The 15,482-nt window shown below is 35.7% G+C and overlaps 1 protein-coding gene across 3 annotated transcripts in view; it reads left to right on the forward strand.

Moving 5' to 3' along the window:
- CTNNA2 (catenin alpha 2) overlaps positions 1-15,482 on the forward strand; it is a 559,270-nt gene that overhangs the window by 179,275 nt on the left and 364,513 nt on the right. For all 3 annotated transcript variants that reach the window (XM_075047974.1, XM_075048065.1, XM_075047894.1), the window contains exon 6: positions 1,542-1,808. In XM_075047974.1, the coding sequence (XP_074904075.1) occupies positions 1,542-1,808 (267 nt within the window). The remainder of the gene's footprint in view (positions 1-1,541; positions 1,809-15,482) is intronic.

Raw genomic sequence — 15,482 nt, forward strand, 5'->3', positions numbered from 1 at the left:
TTAATTCTAACCTATCCTGATTCGAGGTCACTCTGACAGCTGGTAAAGCACAAGCTCTTTGGTAGTCTAGTGTAATTCAAATTCAGGAAGAACAGAAATCTACTTTGTGTTTAAAACCATCATTATTAATTTTCTGATACTTAAAGAAAAAAAAAAAAGTACTCAGTTCATTCATTACTAAGGCAGATGGAAAAAAGACCAGAAAGTCATGATAACATTTATTCAATGCCTGCAATTATACAACTTTGCAATAAAGATAACTTTCTCCTGAACACTGTTCTTTTTAAGAGTCCAGACAGTGCTGTCACTGTGGAGTTGTATAAGGTCTCTCCAACTTTGATTGTTTTTGAATACCACCAATCATTCAGAGGTGTTGTCTTTGTATTGCATAGCACACCAGATTTAAAAAGCTGGCTTTCCATATTCATCTGTCTATTTACTTTATTTTCTGCATTATTACTGTAATGACAATTTACTTCTGTATCACTATTGTATTTTTTTTATGATATCTAACATTTTCAGAGTTATACTGAAATGAAACTCAATTAAAAATGTAAAAACTAGTCACTGTATGAACACTTCCCTTGTGGAAATACAGGAAAAAGAAAAAAGTGAAAGCTAATGAAGGTATATGTCTCAAGTTCTTATTGGAGGTATTGAAATATAACAGAAAATCTTAGTTATAAACTTTTAAAGATATTCTTTTTAAGGTGCATTTTTATAATGCCAGTAAGGTTTCCCATATAACTGGATAATCTTGACAACATTAGAACTTACTACTTAGATGTTCGTACATTTTCCTTTCGTCTCTTCTGTTTTGTAGCCTGATAAAGTTTTTAGGAACTTAATTCTCTCTGAAAACTGTTACCTGTCAGTTGTATGTGGTTGAAATAAAGCAATGGGTAGATCCATTAAATGCAGAATATCTGGATTCTTTTTCAATTTTTGCCCAAGATTCTATTTGTGAACATAAGCAAACTATTCAGCTCTCCAGACTTCCTTGTTCATAGCTTTAAAATGGAAGTAATAATGTTTTGTTATTCCTTATCAATATTGGTAGGACTACCTTGCCTAATGTTTGAAAGGCTTTCATGGACAATTTGTTATATCCTATAATTAAATAAATTCCTGTCTTAAATAACAGTAATACAGTGTCATCTTATTGTGGTAACATATTGTACAGTATCTGGTGCTTGTTGTCAGGGAAACAAAAGGAAGCATATGTCATTAAAACAAACACTAAATGATATGAGGAATAGAACAAAATATGAAGGAAAGGGAAGCATATAGACTCTTGGATAAGAAGATATTGTGAGCAGAATGTAACAGCTGTAGCTACACAGAACTACACGGTCCAAGTATGGACTTTCTTGGGCAGGAGGGAGATTTCTTTCTGTGATTTATGGTAGCTTCTGTCATTGATTCCATCTCTGCAAAATTACTGGATGGTATTTATGCAGAGACACTTAAGCTGTATAGCCAATACATTCTAACACAAAACCTTCCATTTACCACAATAAAAATTATGTGTTTTTGTATAGGAACTGAAAGATCCTCACTGCAGGGATGAAATGGCTGCAGCTCGAGGTGCTCTGAAGAAGAATGCCACTATGTTGTATACTGCATCCCAAGCATTTCTCCGTCACCCTGATGTTGCAGCTACCAGGGCCAACAGAGACTATGTCTTCAAGCAAGTACAAGAAGCAATTGCTGGGATTTCCAACGCTGCCCAGGCCACCTCGCCTACCGATGAGAACAAGGGGCACACTGGCATAGGAGAGCTTGCTGCTGCATTAAATGAATTTGATGTAAGTATCAGAAGTGTATGGAAAATAAAGTGTTTCTCCATGCAATCTACAGTGCTTTTAACAAAGTGTTTCTTGAACAGGACTCAAATTTCCCTTTTCATTCAGGTCCATTTCCTCAGACTGCAGAGGCCAAAGTGCAGACATTGATTTGTGTTATTTTTAATGAGGAATAGTTGTTTGGTGATAATGGACTTGAATTATAAGGAGTTATTTGCGCTCGTATGCAGTGGCTGTGATAGAGAGAAAGAAGTCTTTTGCCCTAGTGTCCTTGAAAAATCTAGCTACATAGTTCTAAATAATGCAAAGTCTGATTAATCTGGCAATTTAGTTCTGTGACCAAGATCTGTGATTGGTTGAATGGTAAAAACATGTTTGTCTGGCAAGTTGGGAAGTTAAGACAAGAAAATAAAGATGGTGATGGAGCTGAGCATCCTGGAAACGTTAACATTCAACTTAAGTCATGAATTACATTAATGAAAGATATGGGAAAAGCATCTTCAGACACAGTTGATACCAGTCACTTCAGCTGCAGGCAAAGTGCTGCAGCCTCTATTCCAGCAATAGCTACAGTTTTGCTTAAGCATCGTCCTTAACAGCTAATTGTTTAACTGTTAATTTCATTGCCAGTCCTGTCTTATGATTTTTCCCTATCTCACACTTGAAGACTGTACTTTAGAAAGTGAAAAAACAACATAATTGCAGACAGTATCTGAAAATATTTTCCTCTTTCATTCTGACTTTAGGTAAGGGTTTGTTAAAATTATTATTAGGGAATTAGTATATCCTTTTCACTTTGAATAATACACAAGATTACAATGCTTGCATCTGTCACACACAGTCAGGAGCTACACAGTCCTGCTGTATTTAGGGCTGAAAATGGAGGTGTAGTGCAGGTGGTTCATCTCCTGTTGTGTTGGATGGGGCTTGTCTTCTGCATCAATGGCTTACTGTCATCAGGTAGTAGGAAGGGTAAGTCTTATAGGATCAAGGGAAGCTCCAAGATTGAGTAAGGTATTGAAAAAAGGCAGAGAATGAGTATACAAATAATAGCAAAAGGAAAATAGGGTTAGAGGTGGAAACGTGACAGCAGAAAATGTGTGGATGGGTGTAGGAAGAGACAAGCAAAGGGGGGTAAAACCATTCAGAACTACTGCAGGATCCAAAGGTTGACTCCAGTTTCATCATGCTTTTCAATTAAATGTAACATTACTGCCTGCATCGACTATACTGATCTTTTTTGTTTTTTAATATCTATATTTCTAGATCTATAGTTTTTCCTGTAAAATTATTGTGGGTCAAGATTTAAGGAATTCTGCATGGTTTTCAGGGCCTTCTCAGCTCATAGGTCTCTTATTGGTAAGATCCTGAGGTTAATATCCCTGTTTGGTCTGATTGTACCCTGGCTTTTGTGGGGGCCTTTATGGACAGAGTGTTATGGACAGCAGAGGTTTGACAAACAGAAAACATGTGACTTCTCAGTCCCAAACTGATGATGCTGCTGCTCTCTGGAAAAGGCTGCTGTTCAGTGCAAAGAGAGGCGTTGTGCTTAGTGAAAGTAAATTTAGTGAAGACTATGCGAGACATCTGAGATTGTCCCCTGCCTCTTTGTGAGAATATTTGTTCTTCGTTTTACTCATCAGGTAAAGTCTTTTCCGTTTTATGTGATGTTGCAGGCATCATGAATGCGTATGTGAGATGTATATCTGTAGTGTCGTGTTCTGTTTGCAACTACATGTGGAAAAACAGCCCGTCTTTTGAGAATTTTCTTTCTAGTTTTAAGAAACTAAATGAAAACTTTATCCTCTGACTTACTGAGGACACAAAGATTGAAACTGTTGTTTTATCTGCTTTCTAACCATATTTCCTGTTTGCCTTACTGCTTAGCTGTTGAATGAGATTTATTCACACCTAATTTTGCAACAGAGATGACATTCCCTAAACTCCAGGGAAAGCCAAAATTTATAGCTGCGATGGTGGGATGATTGTGAATTTACTGTTACGTTTTACAAGCAAGAAAGTAAAAAAAATTACCAGACTAGTGAAACTATGTTATGGGTAAAAAGATGGTGGAGAAAAAAGTTTGATTTTTACTTCAGCAAGGAAAAGGAAGTTTATATTTTCTAGTGAAAATAATTCCACAGTATATTTATTTTACAGTATCAGTCATATTGATTGAGATCAATTTGTATTTGGTATGAAGTGCATACTAAACCTTGTATTATATGACAAGATAATTCTTCTATATTAAAAATAAGTTTACAGTTTTTTCCATAATATTTAGCACTACTCAGCCTTCATTATCTCAAATTTCAGAATCAGCGTTCTGTGGCTTAATGCTTCAAATCACTGCAGTGTAAATCATCTGAATACTTTCTCAATCAAAATATCATCACATGTAATACAAATAATTATTCTACCTATTTTAAGCACTTCAGCTATTGTGTTTAAATAGGTGTCATGTTAATTGTCATACCCTATACAGTGGTGAATTTTGGTATAAAGTCACCTGTGAGTTATTAGCAGCAAAGTTGTGGAAAGAGTTGTCATTTATTTCTTCTTGGAGATAATTTATGTTGAAATGAGAGTTCACAAATCTGTTTCTTACTAGATTTGCTGCTTTAAAGTACTGTTTGAAGTTGATTGATTACAAAAGTACATGTTTAATGCCTCATTTTTTGTCCTTTAACTTAAATGTTCCTGCTTTAATTTTAGATCATTTAAATCCAGATATTCCTGGTTTTATTATTTAATTAATTTATTAGTAAAATTTGGTATATATTTTACGCTCATTAAATATTTCTGGGTTCTTACTGCAACTAAGGATGTACCTTTTAACTCCCCTCATGACACTTGTCCAAATTTATTCAAGTTACATAAAGAAGTTTGTTAAGAACTTATGTGAATTCTAAAAATATTCTGTTTTCACTCAGGAAATGGTAGTTTTGGTCTGGTAAGGTCTCAGCTGTTCTGATTATAAAGGGACTGCCGTGTTGGCACATGTTGAGTGTTGTGGGATTGATTCATCCCGTACCCTCCATGCTCCCCCCAGAGCCTTCATGGTGTGTACCAGGGACAGGACCTACGCATCAAACTGGAGTGCAGTGGGGAGGTAGATAAAAAGATAGTAAAATTACTAAGTGCAAAGAAATTAAATGAGAAGGACCAGAAACCTGTGCTAGATGAAAACTGAGGTGAAGATACATGGTGTCTACACTCCGATGGGGGGTTGGCGATTGGAAAGAGGTAAAAGTATATGTGGGATGTGGATAAAAAATATATTTAAATATGGGTATAAAGTGATGGGATAAATAGATGTAGAGTGGCTATCTGCCACAGCAAGGGCTGCAGGCACATAGGTAGCGGACACATTCACATGATGGAATGGGGAGGGGGCAGTGACAGGCAAAAATAGTATTTATTGAGCACTGGGGGGACTCTGATGAGTAGGAGAGTGCCTTCTTTCAGAACATGGATTGAGATAGTGATTTCTTAGTTTTTAGGAATGTAGCTATGTCAGTGGGATGTGCTGACAAAACTTTAGAAGTGCTAACCACTGCAGAAATTCAAATTCTAGGGGTTTCAAACAGGGCACCCTAAATACTTAACGCTTTAACCAATTCTAAATATTTTGCTTTAGATTTTGATATGAAAAATGAGGTAATCATTCTTGTACAGTACTGCAAGGGTAGGTGTAACAGTTTTGTAAATACCAAAATGTTTACTATGCATGCAGCATAGACCCATGAAAAGGAGTATTTCTGTGTTTGGAGAAAGGCTAGGATTGACTTTAATACAGCCTGTTAACTAGAAAAGGGGGAGAAGAAGTATCAAAAGGAAAAAAGGACCAAAAAACCTGCTTTCCATTGATGCTAAAGGCCAGTATCTCTCATCTTTTGTATTGCTCCAGAAAGAAAACATCAGAACTGATGAATCTGCTTAGCTGACTTTCTCCTTGAGTTTTGTGCTTGTGTCTATATAGTACATTGGCAAGTTCTGTATCTATCAACAGAATAACATGATACTGGATTTGTTAAAATGTATATATAGTCCTTGCTTTTTAATACGTGTTAATCCAAACAGTCACACCCTATACTTGATGTTATTTTAATAGTCCAGTGATTTATTGTTTCTGTGTGTGCGCACACATCCATTTGTCTCTAAAGTTGCTTACCAGCTATGTTGCTCCATGTTACATCTTGAACTGCTGTGCCTTTGTGTCATCCCTTTACTCTCCGATTTCAAAATCGCATTGAGTCTTGAACGAGTATGATAATAATTTGGTTTATAAAGGAATTGATCTGGCTGATAACTAAAAGAGGTGGTTAAAATTATTTTTGGTACATGAGGTATTTCTATATTTGTGATAGTCCTGAGGTACTGAAAATGTACAGTTTTTTTGTTATGAGAAGGATTTGAACAGAAAAATTCCAGGCAGAGTAGCTCAATCTTTAATAAATTTTTGAACAGTGCAAGCCTACCATGTAGGAGATGACTACGTTTTATGAGAAAAAAAGTCTCCGATGACACTGGCCACTGTCCTCCAGACTGTAAAATGAAGTTCATACTTAACAAATGAACTATCATATTTCTTGAAGATATTAAAAATCCTTTGAGAGTATTTCTCAGGGCTAGTAAATGCAATGTTCCTTAAATGGAGTGAAAGATCCAAAAGGTGTGTAATGAAAAAAAAAAAACAACAACAAACCAAAACATAGAAACTGAAAAGACAAAATACTTGGGTACAACAATAGCAAAAGATGGTTTTTTTTGTAATAAAATTAAGAGCAGTCAAAATGTGAGATAAGGTTAGCGGACAGAAGCGATGCTGTATCATTAAGTGACTACCTTTAAAATGTTACTGCTTTTTGGACAAATAACTGTACTAGATGTTCAGCCTGAGAATGGATTTTGCAGAATATTTACAGAATCTCAATTTATTTGTAAATATGTTCTTCAGAGAAGTGATTTATGATGTTGGAGATGAAAGGACAAAATGTGAGCTTCAAAATAAGAATTGAAACGCGTTTGTTTCAGTATTGAAATCCTAAGAAACAATTGCAAAAATATTACTGCACATCACACAGCAATTTGAAACTAACCTTGTTGAGCTCTAGTGTCTAGGGAAGCACAGCCAAATGGCTATTTCTGTATAATAGCAGTTATATACAGAATTTAAATAGGAATGCCTGTGTTACTGTACACTGGAGAAAGTGTGTTGCAAATTCAGATAACCTCATGTATGACTTTGAATGAAATGCAGGGGTTTTTTTTCCCTTGTGCAGCTGAAGTGACCTTTAAACTGGAATGGTGTCGAGTCAATCATTTCATGTGTGAAGGCAGTCGGGCTGCATCCCAATGCTTCGAAAGCTTCTATTCAGTAGTGAGATCCTTTGGCACTTTTTACGCTCCTTGGATCTCCCCTGAGTGGGGAAAAATCACAGACTGCTCATCCTTCACATATGAAGAAAATAATGAGCAAGAGTGCAATGTTGTATTTTACAGTATACCTAAAAATTTTACCTGTTTGCAGAGAAATATGTTTGGGGATGCTGAACTGATCTTTCAAGAGAGGAATAAGCAGAGTAAATTTTCAGGGTCCTGATGATGCTAAGGGCTGAACAAGTTTTTTTGTCCATGTTATTGCTGCTCTTTCCTGCCCACCTCAACCCTTTCTCTGTGCTACTTTTGGTCTTTTTTCCCCCAGAATTTTCCATGCAGAATGGGAGTAGTTTAGCAGCAAGAAACTCAAACTGAGTTTAAATTGAGGGTAGATTCAGACTAGATGTAAGGAAGAAATGTTTTACGATGAGGGTGGCGAGGCACTGGCACAGGTTGCCCAGAGAGGTGGTCGATGCCCCATCCCTGGAATAATTCAAGGTCAGGATGGATGGGGCTCGGAGCAACCTGATTGAGTTGAAGGTGTCCCTGCCCATGGCAGGGGGGTTGGAGTAGATGACCTTTAAAGGTCCCTTCCAACCCAAACTATTCTGTGATTCTATGATTCTAAAATGTTTTCATCACCTGCTTCAGAAGTTCATTCTACTTTTAATCTTAGTACTTGGCTTTACGATGTATTATGGTTAATGTTTTCTCTGTGCTTGTGTATGTATGGGAAAGTATATATATATATATTATTGTGGAAATGTCAGCTCCAGAGTACAAGGGATAGCACTTGAAATGACAGGATTTTGGTATCAAATGCATAGCAGGATTGTGACCTCTGTAAAGGGCAGCAGCCTTGCTTGCTAGCAGTTAGGTTCTTGTTACCTCTATTCACCTTTAGCAGCGAGAATGGTGCGGCTGGTCTGGATTTTCCGTATAAGAGCACCATCTAGTGGGCATCTTGATTTTTTTTTTTTTAATTTTTTTTTCCTCCCCGAAATGCTCCTGTGTAGTAAATTAGTATTGTAAAGAGATCTAGCAATCAAAAAATACTATTTGTAAGTTTAACCATACCACATTTCTAGCACTAATTTTGATGGTAGAAAAAACAGTATGGCAATGCACCAGGTGCTTTGCATGTTTTCCTATTAAATACATTCAATATGTTTGTACTAGGACAGTAACCAGTTTATTTGCAAAGGAGTTTTTGTAGTGAGCCCTCATCCAAACAAGTTTGTTAGAGATAGTAAAAATACACAAATGAAACACACTTTAGAAAAACCTAATCAACATTTATATAGAGAAATATGTTTTCCGTAATAATGCAATTATTCCATTATTATTCAATGTATTACAGGTTGTTTATTTCATTGTTAGTAATAAGTATGAATATCTGAACTGTGGAATTCAAAATATTTCAAAATTTTGTCAGGTTACATATAATAGCCAAAAAATTGCCCTTAGTGAAATTTCCTGATTAGACTGCGCTTGGTACTATTTTGAGTATGTTTATGTAGTACCTCTGAGATGCTTATATAACTCACATATGTGAGAAGTGAACATCACCGATATTTCGGGGAAACAATATCTCCATTTATATTTAGAGAACAGAGTCGGGAGAGGACTGCTGGGGGCTGCGGAGGTGGGGGCTGTTGCTACTCCATCTGCTCTTGGCTGTGCACTTCTACCGGAGTGTGATATTCATTAAACTACTATGAATTTAGTTATCCCACTGTCCTAGAAGGAAAAATACTCACTTATTTCTCTAAATCAGTTCTCTGTTCTTTTAACACATCAGACCGGCTGCAGTGTGGCATGGTATTGTCACACTGTTCTTATTTCTTCAAATTATAGCTGTATGGTGTGTCTGTGAAACACAGCGTAATGACAACTAGAAATATTTGATTTATCACTAACCAGGAACTGAATAGCCTTGTTAGCACTTTGGGGGACACTGACATACATTCATAAACCAAACCTGCGAGCACACTGCATTTGTTTTCACGGTAGCGCAGGCACTTCTGACAAAGAAATACATTAAACACTCTTGTTTATACAGACTTGTCTCCCAAGTTGTTCTGAAAAACTGGGTCCCTCAGTATATTATGTGCTTCTTTTTACACAAAGGCAATTTTTCATACTGTCTTGTGGTTGTGACATTGTTTATCTAAGGTATCTATCAATTTGATTTTTTAATGGCATTTGTCACTGTGGTTTTTGGTTCCTTCTGACATATTGTTCACTTTGCAGCGGCATTTGCCTTAAACATTGTATTTTCATTGTGCTAAAGTGTAAAAAAAAGAAATAGAAGAAAGTATGATTTGTCCAGAGTCACACAACAGAATCATAGAATACCAGCTTGGAAGGGACCTCAAGGATCACCTGGCCCAACCTTTTAATACCAGATTAATATGAGAGTCAATAAAGGAACCACAAAGCCCTACATTCCAATTAAGTGTCTCTTCTGCTGCACTGTGCTGCTTACCATGGTACCTAATACATCACTTGGGTTTACTGGGATTGTCTTAGATGGAAATATTTGTAAAACTATGTTATACCAAAGTTTCTTAGTTGAAAGACACTTCTGTTTTATCTAGGATAATTCCTCCACCCGCAGAGCTCCAGCCAGACAGTGGTACGATTGTAGCTTTATCACTTTTATGCTACTACATTGTCTTGTAAGACTACTTTTCAAACTTTACATTTGTGGTTTTTTTTTCCTTATAGCATCATATTAGATTCACAACTGTATTATTATGCCCTCAAAGATGCCTTACCTGTCTTTGAGAATGTGAGTCTGAAAAATCAATTCGACTTTCTTTCCTTCCATAGCCCTATAGAAGAGCATGAGTTGTTTGTTGGTTGTTTTTTTTTATAGTTTTGGTTTGTGTTTTGTGTGTGTGTGGTGTTTGTTTTTCAAATTGATTCTTTTAAGAAGTTTCTTTTCTCAGATAAGAAGGTTGTTTCCCATTAGAACAGAACAAGCTGATATTGGACTTCTTTTATATGATTTGATAGTTTCTTTTAAAATTTAATTTTACTCAGTTACAAGAGGAAATAAGTTTTGTTTAATTGGGGTTTTTTGTGTGTTTTAAAGAACAGAGCACAGTAAATTGTATAAAGGGCCCAACATTGGCCATCGTTATTCTCATCATCCTTTTACACAATAGAAAAATTAAGAAAGTACAAGGAAATATGAATTCCTTCTTGTTCTCTCAGTCAGAGGTTGTATGGGAGGTAATTGAGTGGGGAATTCTAGAAAGAATCTGTATAAAGGTAAGAATCTGGCCTTCCCTGTTACACACATACACACGAACTGTACAAACAGAAAAACTCTGCTGACCAGTTTGTTGGCGTTTTTTTATTTTTTTCCTCCAAAAATTTTATTTTTGTGGAGGAAAATCTCACAATTTTTATTGCAAGTGACAGCAGAGCTATTATTTTAAAAGCTCTGTGTTAACAGCTCTAAGGTGCTGTGGTCTCATTAATGCTATTTAGTATTTTGAAAAAGTGATGCTTTCCATGTGCTCTTTTTCAAGATTTGCTGGGTACTATCAAAGTTTATGACTGTACCCATTGACTTAGGAATGAATTTGAATACATTTTATGTTGGCTGATTTTCAGCTTTTTCAGAACTGGAACTTCTACCTCCCTCCAGCCCCCCAAATCATTAACATTACTTAGGGATTTAAAAAGTGAACAAAGCTGTGGTTCTGAAGAAGCTGCTGAAATTTCCTTAAGACTTTCTACTTGCAGAAACCAGCAGATGAGCAGGTTTTTCATCAACAATAAGGCAATGCACATAACAAGTTTTTGCAAGAGCACATGCTTGATTTGGAAAATGCAGACAGTGATACAGTAATCACATTTCTTTTGGGGTTGTAAAATTGTTTGAAAATGTTAATTTAATTTAATGGTTTGGTTTTGTTTTACTTTATATTTCTAATAAAAACTGTTTTTTTGGTATTGTTGATAATCTAATCCAGATAAATTTCAACAAGTTTCAGTGATTACATGCTCTCTGATATTGCAATACATTGATGTAGGGTATGTGTTTATTTTCAATATTTTTAGTTGAAGTGTGAATAACTTGTCTGATACTTGAAATTTCAGAAGTGATGCCCTATAGTTTATTGGTGTTCGTGATAGTTTATTCCTGTTTGAGCAAGGTAAAGATGGCTCATAGTACTAATTAGTATGAAGAAGTCTATTTTCTGAAAGTTTTCATTCTTTATGAAAACATTGCAACTACTCTATAAACACACCTTTATATAATTTTAAAAAGTGGAGAGTACAAGAGAAAGTAGTTAACTATAATATGCTTAAAGAAGATATTATCACAAGTTTAGCAGTTTTCAAATAAGTCTCCAATTATATTTAAATTAATTTTCTTGGACTTGTTTCAGCAACTGAAGCCAAAAATGATGTATGTTCATAGCAAAGAAACTGTTTACACTAATCTGTCTGCAGTTGGAAAGAGGCTTGAAACACTTAATTATAAGGCCTGAATTATGGTGTCAGTCCCTGATTTATGGCTTTAATGTTAGTTAATTAATTAGAAATGTAAAATGTTCCAATTCATTTACATTCATCATTCATTAACTGGCTGTCAAGAAGTGAGGGGAACTTGAGCCTTCTGAAGGAATTTATTTAGCCAGATTTCCTGGCAACTATTTTTTTCTTCCTTCCAAGAAGACATTATTTCCTTGTTAACATAATGTTAATATATGTGTAAGAACTTTGTACGTGTCAATAACATAGTCTGAAGTTGCATTTAGATACCAAGTTTTCTTTGAAAAGGAGTGAAACCTTTCAGAAGCAAAAAATAGTGTCTCTTTGGGAACTGTTGAGAGCTGTCATGTAGCAGGTTCTCATCCCTGTTCTCTTTTTCCCAACGCTCAAAAACCTGTTGTCCTATTTGAGAAATGTTTAGAGTTTAAAATAAACATCTAAAATATCATTTATTTATAACCAGCCTTCGGAAAGTAACTACATCATTATTTATTATACTTTAAACAAAGTGTAGTTGTTCTCTTTCCTTAGAACCTCTAAGTTTTTCTTTTCCAACAGTGTTTCTTGTTATAAAAGTGAATTAAGAGAGGCCCAAAATTTAGTTCTGATCATTTTGTGTGATGTTAGGGTTAAGAAAGCAGTGGGGCAAAAAAAGCATTTGAAGATTCTGATGGACAGCAAGTTCAACCTGAGTCAGCAGTGCACCCTTACAGCCCTGTAGGTCAGCCACCTACGAGGCTGAATTAGTAAGAGTGTAGGCAGTAGGTCGAGTGATTTTTTGCCCCTATATTTAGCACGTATGGAACTGCATCAGACCTTCCCAATCTGGTTTGGGTCTTCCCAGTGCAAGGAAGACTGACAAACAAATCCGGCAGAGACTGCAAGATGATGAGGAGGCTGCAGGACATGACAAATTGAGAGGGGCTGGCAAGGCTGGGAATTTTTTGAACTGCGGAATAAGAGGCTTTGAGGAGGGATCTTGTTCGTGTCTTCAACTGCATGGTAGGACAGTGTAGAGAAAATAGAGCTAGAGTCTACTTTGAGGTTCATGTTATTGGGATGAGAGGCAACAGGCACAAGCTGATTGAAGGAAAATTCTGTTTGGATATTGGGGAGAAAAAAAACCCACACCGTGAATGTGATCAAACTCTGAAAGAGGGGGCAGAAAGATTTGGAAAACCTCCAAGGATGAAGATTTCATCTTGACTGGTAGAAGCCTTGAGCAACCTGGCCTGATGTTGAAGCTGGCTCTGCTTTAATGAGGAGAAATGAGACATTTGTGGAAGGACTGGTTAGGTTGCTGTAACCGAAACATGAAAATTGCGATAGTTCTGTATGGATGTTGCTTTGATTTGAGTTTATGGATTGAGAAAGAGGTTTGCTCCAAGTAGAACGTATGTTGACTATTGGAAATCCTCTACTCTCTAGTAAAAGTGTACAGGATCCTGTCTTTGTTATGACCATTTTTATGGACATTTTAAAAAAAAAACAAACCAACAAAAACCAGATGACCTTGAGAACTCTCTATTCCAACTGAAGTTATTCTGTGATTCTGGATGTTCATTAAGAGAATATCCAAAACAAATATTTAACTGAATTCTTAAGCCTAAGAATTCATTATGAACAAAAAGTTTTGTGGGATATGGATGAAAAATTGCTAAGTGCAACTCAGTAGCTTTTGTCCTTCGTGACCTGAGGTGTGGTGGTCATAAAGATCTCTTCTTATTTAGAAAAAAATCCACTAATATGTTCCTTTTCTGTGTTTTACACTGAGGAAAGCTGGCTTAAATTAATTATACACCTCCAATGATACACACTTCATTATTTAAAATGTAAAATGGTATTTGCATGTAACCTGAACAGAACTTCCTAAATTTATTCATGGAGTATGAGAAAACTGCTTATGAAAATAATGAGTTGGGTTTCAGTGATCGGAGAGATTGGAGATATTTGATCTGCAGATTGTTCATCCTCAAGGCTCGAAAAGGATGGAAATATTCCAGAAATACATTCTTGGTGGGTCCTTAGGTCTCATAGAAGACTGAATGCAGGGTCTTCAAAAACCTCTAAGAAGACAGGTGTGATTCATGACTCGCTAAAGTTTGCTCTGTAGGTAGAGAACTTTACACCTATGGCTGTAAGGAGGAGAAGTGGTGAGACATTTATGGAAGGACTGGTTATGTTGCTATAACCGAAACATGGAAATTGCGATAGTGCTGTATGGATGTTGCTTTGATTGAGTTTATGGATTGAGAAAGAGGTTTGCTACAAGTAGAACGTACGTTGGCTATTGGAAATCCTCTGCTCTCTAGTAAAGCATACTTGTTGTCTTTGTTCAGGACTATTTTTATGATCATTTAAAAAAACGACCATGACCATTAACATTATCATTTTATGGTCATTTATTTAAAAAAAAAGACAACCAGGTTTGAGTAAGGAAACACTGAAAATAATCTGAAACATGCAGCTAATTATTTTTATGCCTTTTTACTAATGCCATGGTTTACTAAGATAGTTTGTATGATGCAATTTCAGTCTTGCTACTACTGAATTAAATATGCTGTTGTGAAGATGGAATATATAGTTGATTTCTGAAAATCCCAATACCTATGAACATAAGTGTGGCAGTGGACTCTATACATTAAGTATTATCATTTGACTGAAAAGCACAGCTACATAAATATGCATAGGCCTAACTCTTAGAGAAGTCGTTTCTAATTTATATGCTTGTAAACTTGCTCCACTTACTGCTGTGAAACATAGACCCTAGAAGAAACGTGCAAGACATTATTTCACATTCTGGGTAATGCTGCATTTATTTCTGCTAAGTCAGCCTTTCCTGGAGCTGGAACAATATACTGTCTAGTAAAAATTCTTCTATTTTTCCTTTTTATTAAATAATGAATCTTCAAAAATTTCTTGACATCCTTGTGTTTGTTACTGTTTAACTGCTACACATTCAGTTATGTTCTAGATTTTTCAGGGCTTGATCCTGTTTCTCTGTATTGTAATGAGAGTTATGTTTTTTGTGTGTGGAGTTAATTGGAAGTTCCACTGAGAAATAAGCAGATCTTTTGCAAAAGCCTCGTCCCACTGAATTAAACAAAATATATTCACTGGGAATCAGAATTTAGCCTAGAATAAATTCATTTGAGCATGTGCTGATTCATAATAAGCTGATACAGTTTGCAATGTTAGAGGCAGATATTGCTTAAATGTTATCTCCCTAAATCCCCATGTACATTTTAATACATTGTGGTGTATTTTTTCAAATTAACTGTATGATTTGGCTTGCACTTGTTGATTGCTCTTGCATATTAAAGGAAATAGACTAATCATAAATTTATCAAAATGTTGTGAAAATTAAAATGGTTCATTAACAAAAATGTGATGTGCTTTAAAATAGATGTGATTATTAGAAAACAGAATACTTTTAACTTTTTCAGATCTGCCTCTTACATTCCTATTTCTAAATATTTCATGATTTATTTTCTTTTAAAACTCAAGAAGTGCAGGGCTTACAAAGCATTTTTAGACAATATGCAATTGTGAAACTCATTTGCATGATTGCAGCAAAAGGTTACTGAATTACACGGTGTTGCGAATGTGCCTGTAAGTGGGAGCAGGCGATTATTGCTTTTGTATTTGTTACCTTGAACTACAAAAGGAGAAAAGCAAGTCAGAATATACTCTAGCAGTGACTCAAAACTACATGAGGTTCTACGCTAATGGGGGTTGAATCTATGTGGTTTAGCCCTATTTGGTAATATGTTTGATATC

The sequence above is a fragment of the Buteo buteo genome, chromosome 1 (assembly GCF_964188355.1).
Source record: "Buteo buteo chromosome 1, bButBut1.hap1.1, whole genome shotgun sequence".
Taxonomy (NCBI): Eukaryota; Metazoa; Chordata; class Aves; order Accipitriformes; family Accipitridae; genus Buteo; species Buteo buteo.